The sequence below is a fragment of the Limulus polyphemus genome, unplaced genomic scaffold (genome assembly GCF_000517525.1).
Source record: "Limulus polyphemus unplaced genomic scaffold, Limulus_polyphemus-2.1.2 Scaffold7571, whole genome shotgun sequence".
Lineage (NCBI taxonomy): Eukaryota > Metazoa > Arthropoda > Merostomata > Xiphosura > Limulidae > Limulus > Limulus polyphemus.
In genome coordinates this window covers 2146-10628 of record NW_013673181.1, presented here as the reverse complement: position 1 = coordinate 10628, position 8483 = coordinate 2146, and the positions used below count along the sequence as shown (strand labels likewise).

At 32.9% G+C, this 8483-nt stretch overlaps 1 protein-coding gene across 1 annotated transcript in view; it reads left to right on the top strand.

Annotated features, from left to right (window-relative positions):
* Nucleotides 1-7593, top strand: part of LOC111089845 (protein KIAA0556-like) — a gene marked incomplete at its 3' end in the record, with an annotated part of 32248 nt that extends 24655 nt beyond the window's left edge. Inside the window, exons 5-9 of the mRNA XM_022403009.1 lie at nt 1924-2242; nt 4306-4408; nt 4674-4736; nt 5607-5651; nt 7517-7593. Of these exons, the coding sequence (XP_022258717.1) occupies nt 1924-2242; nt 4306-4408; nt 4674-4736; nt 5607-5651; nt 7517-7593 (607 nt within the window). The remainder of the gene's footprint in view (nt 1-1923; nt 2243-4305; nt 4409-4673; nt 4737-5606; nt 5652-7516) is intronic.
* Nucleotides 7594-8483: the final 890 nt, after the last annotated feature.

The following is an 8483-nucleotide window of genomic DNA, read 5'->3' as shown; positions in this document are numbered from 1 at the left end:
CAGGTTATTGTCATTTCCTGTCACCATCTTGAGCTCCATAGTTTCTCTGTGAGTGAGTAGGTGCTGGTGTTGGTTGGAGCTGGACAAGCCATGTGAGTAGTCCAGGTACCCTGTTCCTTCTACAGACTGGACGACTCATTCCCAGTGCTGTCTGGTTCTGGACTGGAATTGAAGCACCACATTGCTGTCTGCCTTCCTACCATCGTCTGAATGTCAGTTCCAGGGGGTTACTGGTGTTGGTTGTGTTGGACATGCACTCATGATGACGTGGGTCCTTGGACCAGATGATCTTCCTTACTTTCAGTTCTCATGTCCAAAGTGAATGGTAGAAGACCTTTCCTATTATGGTACTATCCTATCATGGGCTTTCTTTGGGTGCTTTCTGAAGAGAGTTCCTCTAGGTACTATAACAACAGTCCCTCCACAAGGTTAGGGTGGGAAGAATCCCACCCTTCCTCCTAACTTCCAGTGTCTTTTCCTTTTATGTTGCTCAGTCTTGAAATGAAGTTGAACTAAGCTGCATAGAGAGAATCAGCTGTGCTAGGAGTTATTTTGCACTCCTATTGGTGGAGGGCTGTCACATGCTCATTTGCATGCTGTCACACAGCTCCTCATAAAAAACATGTGAGGTAGGTGGGAGTATCAAGGCTAATGGTGTGAAAATATTTATGCATATAGAGAGCAGCACAAGTGAAGAAAAGCTATGATGTGAGAAGAGGTAAGAATCCATCAGAAATACATTTCCTGTGTAAGAAAATATTAATTTTAATGCCATCAGTAAATTTAAGTAATATATTGCCCATTCCTTCAATTATGCCATTGATACAAATTTAAAAAGAGCAAGTGTCCTAACACTGAACCCTGAGGTAATCTACTCCTGACATTAATCCAGTTTGACTGAACTCCATTTATAACAACCCCCTGCTTTCCTTCTAACATTTAGCTTACCATAAATGTATTTTAAGAAATGTATTTTTACATCTTCAGCCAACCTTTTTCATATACTTTTTTGATTTTCTAATTTCTAGTTTTATCACCTCATGATCTTCAATAATCCTCCAAATTTTCCATCATTGTAATTTACACTTCTTATAATGCTTTTCTCTAATTTTATTGTTTATACCCTTTGTGAGCCAACCTAGTTTTTACTTGCAGACACCCCCTTTTTTTTTCTATAAGGAGCATGTCTATCTTGAATATTTAAGAATGTATATAAAATAATTTTCCATATTTGATCAGCAGATAATTCTTGTCTCAACCCTTAATTTTTTTTTAAAATTTGGAACTAAAATCTCTATTCTGTATTTCTATATGCAACAGAACATCAAATCTAATTGAGAAAGGGTCACTAAGATGTGTAAAAAAGGAAAAATGATAAAATAATTAAAGGGGTTACCAAAGGAGTCAGATTCTGTGGGATTAGATTAACTACAAATACTGCAGAAGAAAAACTTGATTTTTGATGACAATTATTTATTATTAAATGACTTGAGAGAAAATTTAATTTGTTTGTATTTTTTAAGAAGTTCAAATAAAGATTGATGTTTGTTATCAGTACTTTGGTTAATTGAAAGATGTTGACTGTGTTATCATAGGATCTTTGGTTAATTGAAAAATGTTGACTGTGTTATCGTAGGATCTTTGGTTAATTGAAAGATGTTGACTGTGTTATCACAGGATCTTTGGTTAATTGAAAGATGTTGACTGTGTTATCATAGGATCTTTGGGTAATTGAAAGATGTTGACTGTGTTATCATAGGATCTTTGGGTAATTGAAAGATGTTGACTGTGTTATCGTAGAATCTTTGATTAATTGAAAGATGTTGACTGTGTTATCATAGGATCTTTGGGTAATTGAAAGATGTTGACTGTGTTATCGTAGAATCTTTGATTAATTGAAAGATGTTGACTGTGTTATCGTAGGATCTTTGTCTTGGTGTACGATTGGCAAAGATCATGGTGGAAGAAATGGTAGTATTTGATGGAGAGTTGCAGAAAGCCTGTGGAAATCAAGTATTTGATTATGGCCAAGTGATACCATTAAATCTTGACCATTTGCCTCATCCAAAAATGTCAAAATGCTCTGAAATGCCACTGAAAAATGCCACCCTTCTGTTGTCCTCTGATGTGAGTAACCCATCCATGAAACAATCTTTGTTAGAAGGTAACAGTGAAGAAGGACTAGAAAAGTCAGAAGAGGATGATAGTGTATTCAGAAATTCTACTATTGCAGAATGGCCAGGTAACTATATCAAAAGCCACTGCCAGCTCTATTAACCCTTTTGCTCAACTGTGATATAGAGCCTACAACATGATATCTATTTGTATGTGTGCTTTGTGCCACAGAATTTATAACATATACTAACTTTCTTTCCTGCACAGATTATTTGTCTAGGATATGCACTTTCTGAGTTGTTATAGATGTTGTAACATCTAATTAACATAGCAGGATAGTGTGTTTTTTTAGAAGTTTCAGGATAAATCCTGGGCTTCTCCATTATGTCACTGTTGTATGTTATGTTATAAGCTTTAAAAAATGATAAACTATGCCTTCCCTCATACAAAAACAGTGGTATTTCTAGGATTTTTTTATTTGGGTGAGCAAAGAGTTATTTGGAGAAGAAGGAGTTAGAGTGTTATTAAATGCACAAGAAAGAAATGTGTGTATTACTTTAAGTTGCCAAAGTTAACTCAGACTTCTTTGTACAGCTTCATGGCAGACTGATGCTACCATTAAACTTATCCCTGATTTTTTTAAGTTGCATAGTATGACTACCCTGGCCATCCAGAGACATTTAACCCTTTCATGTCAGTGGAAGTCACAATGTAGAGAGAATTTTATAATCTTAAAAGATTTAATCGTGATATCTCAAATGAGGAACTCCTGTGGGAGGGGGGGGGGGCACAACTTTCTAGTGGCTCTCCCACACCATGATAGTAAACACTCCAATGTACAAAATGTTTTTCTTATTATTATTTCAGAGAAATGAAACTACTGAATGTCAAAAATGCCCCAATATTTATCTCATATAAGTTTTGAATACTCAGCACTAAGTACATATATCAAAATGAAAAATTACATAACTGAAAGCAGTTGGTGTAGAAATATTTGAATCCTACTGAAAGATGACTGAATATATTGTCGTAAAATAAAGGATTTTAACATGAAATCATAAAAAACTTTTAGTGGCTTTGAAACTATATGTAGGAAAAACTGCAATATTACAATAAAATGACAAAAAAAAAGTTATTCACAGGGACTTAAGTAGCATATTGCAGTGAATAGTACCAACCAATTTAAACAAGTTCTTCTAAGGGACTAAAGTAGCATATCCCAGTGAATAGTACCAACCAATTTATAAAGTTCTTCTCAGGGGCTAAAGTAGCATATCGCAGTGCATAGTACCAACCAATTTAAAAAGTTATTCACAGCGACTAAAGTAGCATATTGCAGTAAATAGTACCAACCAATTTAAACAAGTTCTTCTAAGGGACTAAAGTAGCATATCCCAGTGAATAGTACCAACTAATTTAAAAAGTTCTTCACAGGGACTAAAGTAGCATATTGTAGTGAATAGTACCAACCAATTAAAAAAGTTCTTCTCAAGGACTAAAATAGCATATCGCAGTGAATAGTACCAACCAATTTAGAAAGTTCTTCACAGGGACTAAATTAGCATATTGCAGTGCATATTACCAACCAATTTCAAAAGTTCTTCACAGGGACTAAAGTAGCATATTGCAGTGCATAGTACCAACCAATTTCAAAAGTTCTTCACAGGGACTAAATTTGCATATTGCAGTACATACTACCAACCAATTTAAAAATTTCTTCTAAGGGACTAAAGTAGCATATCGCATTGAATAGTACCAACCAATTTAAAAAGTTCTTCTAAGGGACTAAAGTAGCATATCGCATTGAATAGTACCAACCAATTTTAAAAGTTCTTCTCAGGGACTAAAATAGCATATCGCAGTGAATTGTACCTACCAATTTAGAAAGTTATTCACAGGGACTAAATTAGCATATTGCAGTGCATAGTACCAACCAATTTAAAAAGTTCTTCACAGGGATTAAGTAGCATATCGCAGTGCATAGTACCAACCAATTTAAAAAGTTCTTCTCAGGGACTAAAGTAGCATATCGCAGTGCATAGTACCTACCAATTTAAAAAGTTCTTCTCAGGGACTAAAGTAGCATATCGCAGTGCATAGTACCTACCAATTTAAAAAGTTCTTCACAGTTTCTTTTATCTGAGTGTATATGTATGATTACTTAGCACTTGTTTTTCCTCTTCATTATAGATTCCTCTCACAGAAGTAAGACCTATGTTAGCAGTTATACATATTCAAGTGCAAGTCCTGGTTTGAAGATGTCAACATACAGAGCAAGTGGCAGAAATTTTAGGTATTGGTTTGTTCTATTTTATGGTTTCTTACAATTGACACAGTAACGTTTCAGTGATATAAGTTGTTTTTTCTGAATCAGTTAAACTGATAACCTATGGAATATTCAACTAAATGCCACAGCATAATAGTTATTTGGAATTATTATGAGTGTATTGACGTATTCATGTTTACTATTGTGTATGTAACCAGGACTAAGAAATTTGTCCAATAGTTTAGCAGAATATTTGTACTTCATTCATTTTGTTTTATTTTTTGATTTCTAGTTCCATACCTGAGCAAGTTTTCAAAAGAAAAGGCTCAATAGAACGTGTAAAGAATGTTATTCGGTAAGTTGGTTATGAATTACTTTTACATGTATAGTAGTTGATAAGACAACAATCAAACTCCATCATGACAGATGAGCTTCAACATTGACTTACTGATTTGTATAATATTTAGAACCTTAATGTTTTTCATATTAATAATTGCTGGTCTGCCAATTGCCAAGTAAAATCTTTATATAACCTAGACCTTGCATGGCCTGATACGTCCGTCAATCTCACTATGTGTTGGTAAAAAAGGAGCCCAAGAGTTGGCAGTGATGTCTAGCTACCTTCCCTCTAGTCTGTCACTTCTAAATTAGTGACAGCTAGCCCTCAAATGCAAAATTCAAAACAAACCAAATCTTATATAATCCACTTAGTTTGGAGGTATGAGTTCTTATATACAAGTACTTGATGTTAGAAGAATGTAATTACATATCCAAAATTACTTGTTTATGTCCAAAAAAAACCTTTGTAAGATAAAATGAGGCAGTGGTATAATAAAGTCGTGTATTTTGTGTTCATCCAATAGCACATACTCAGGATTAGACTAGCCAATCATTTCTTATACTGTTACTCTACCCTAAATAATGTTACCATCCAGTCTTGTTACAGTGGTTTTATTAAGTGTTTTTCATGATGTCACTTGGTTTTTGCTTGTCATATATTTTACAGTTACCTCATCAGTTCTTGTTTTAATAGTGTTACAATTCCTATTTTTGTTTTCTCTGTGTGTCCTTGATCTCTGTCAATTCTCTTGTAGAGGTTCAGTTTTTTGTAGATCAAACTGCACATTTCTTCCTAGTCCACTCTTCTATTGAATTTGGAATGTGATTCTTATTTTAAAGATTACTAGTTTTTGTATACCTAATACTTATTTAATGTGTTTTACAGCCCGATGAGTGATAGGTCAGAAAGGAAACCAAAGTGGCTGGATACGTATGTTTTCACATTTCATATTAACATTTTACATATAAATTACGAACAACAAATTCAAGTTATCAGGATTTTTAATTTTGTATATCTTTTGATTTGTTATCATAAAGGAAGTTTTGCACTTGGTAGGTGATAGTTCAGTTGCATTATGATTAAATGTAATTGTGTTGTAAACATAACAGGAAAACATCTTGTGTACTGGGTGCATTGAAAGTTATGCCAATGGATTTAATGTTTTCTCATGGTAATCAAGAAACAATATTAATTTATAGTGATCCAAAAGAAGCATCAAATTTTAATTATACAGTTTTGTATCCATGATTTTCTCAGAGGATGTCTGGAATTTTACACAGCAAAAGATGATGTACAAAAATAAGCCCTTATATGGTGAAAAATATTCATAAAGTGTGTTGTTATCTATAACGTTGAAATCATATATACAGGAAACCCCATTTTCATTACACATAAGATCTAATCATAAAATATCTTCCTACTTCACCTACGTAAATTGTGTTATACAACTTTGCACCTACAAAGAAGATTTACTTATTGTATTGAACTACCTAAAGAACATAACACTGTCTAGAGGTTTTTACCCCAATGTTATAGATAGGGCTTGTATCAAACTTCAGAATAGTGAAAAGTATTATGTTAACTCTAACCTTTCACCTATCAACAACACAAAAGTAACAAATTTGTTTCATTCCCTTTTGTGACAGAAATAGCTAACGACGTTACTAGCTTTTTTAATAATTTGAGCATTGATGTAAAAACTGCATTCAAACCTTCACATAAGATTAACATCTTACTACCTAACGTGAAATAATCCCTATTAAAAGAACAAAAACAGGGCATATATAGTATCCCAAGTGAATGTGGAATGAAATACATAGGACAAACATCATGTTCCTTAAAAATAAGAAGCAAAGAACACTAAGATTACATGCATGCAAGTGAATTCCAGTTATCCTCCTTAACATATCATCAGTATGAAACAGGTCACAAAATGCTTTAGGATGAAATTCTACTCCTACAACAACCCAAAACTAAAAAAAAGAAAGAGACTGTTTAGAAACTACAGAAATCATCAAAGCAAACATTCTCTCACTAAGGCGTGATAATGGCCCTAGCAACACCAGTCGTATTTGGCAAGGTCTGTTCACCGCTCATACACTTGACTAAACTTAACCTCTACCTATATCTTGTCACCTGCTGACACCATTTCCATCACATTTAATCTCAGTGTCTTTTGTCTTCTACCGATATATATATAAATCCTGTATTGCTCAGTACAGATAATATCTGGAGATGACAGACCAATGATCTGTTGGAACATGTATTATGTTCCACCATCAAAAAAAGCTTTCCTTATGTTTATAAATCATTGTTTGCCTATCTATTACTAGACCCATGTTTTATCAAAAACATTTCAGTTTTATAGGTCTGAAGACTTGACTGTCTCTCGAAGACTCTAGTTTTTTTACTGTTATAAATTTCAGCTGTTTCTATTTTTGTTGTCATAATTCTGTAAATGACTATACACATTTATCAGGTGCCATGTATTACTTCTTTTAAAAAATGTACACATTTAGTTCTTTCTATGCACATTCTTCTGCACTATTTTTTGTGTAGTGATATACACATTTATCAGGTGCCACTTCTTTAAAAAAGTGTACACATTTAATTCTTTCTATACACATTCTTATTTTTTGTGTAGTGATTAATGTTCTACTGTTTTTAGGTATCCTAAAACAACCTATATTAGTTTTAAGGACATTCTATTAAATGTATGTGTGACATCAAACTTGACATCATTGTAATTAGTGAAAGAATTGCTATAAATTACTTTACCTTTCATCTTTTTTTAGTAAACCAATATGTGAAAAGACTGAAAATGTTTCCACTGAGAAGCCCAGCTGGTTACAAGTTTCAAACTTTAATGATGGTAGCTTGATTTGTGTTTTGTTCTTTAACTTTTTACCAAATAATTACTGACATCCACGAGTGATGTTTTAGTTTGATTTAAATTGTCTTTCATAAGTCCATACTCACTGGTTTAAGAATCAGATAGGACTAGCATCAAAGATCTTATCATGCAGCAGTTGGTGATAAATGCATAGTAACATCATTAAATTGTTCCAAATAACCATGAGCCAAACAAATTCAGTTGACAATTCTGTAGGATACCAGTGATGATTAACTCTCTTGCTATGAGGTTCGTTAATTTAACTGATCTAGTAACAATTTTATGCTCGTTATAGTTTCCATACTATAACTATTAATAGAGTATATGTATCTTCACAAAGTTTGGCAGACTATTATTAAACATTACAAGTTTTTCGTACACAAAAAAATCAGATCATTTAATAAGGTATTTTTGCTAAAGATTCATCCGTAAATATACATATTCTTTTTTTATTAGTCCAATGCAAAGCAATTTCCATGTTAAGATTAAAAATACTTTTCTTCATCTGAAAAATCTCAAATTTAATTTGAGTAATCTCTAAAACATCCAAAATATATTTCAAGCTTTTTTTCAGTAAAACTTTATATCTTATCTGTTATTTTCTCCTCCCTAACTCTATATAAGGTTAGTCAAATTTACTAACCTTGTAACCACCAAAAAAAAATCGAAATAAATCTAAATTATGCTTTTTTCTTTCTAGAATGACTTCAGATTGTAACATGTAACTACATTTGTTTATCCTAAATAGCTTTAAATTCCTAACAGTAAATCTGTTTATAATTAAATTGTATTGTTTTATTGCCCTTTGAACCCTGTCTAACTACTATTCGTGCCATTATAAATTGTAAATCACTTAGCAGACATGCAGC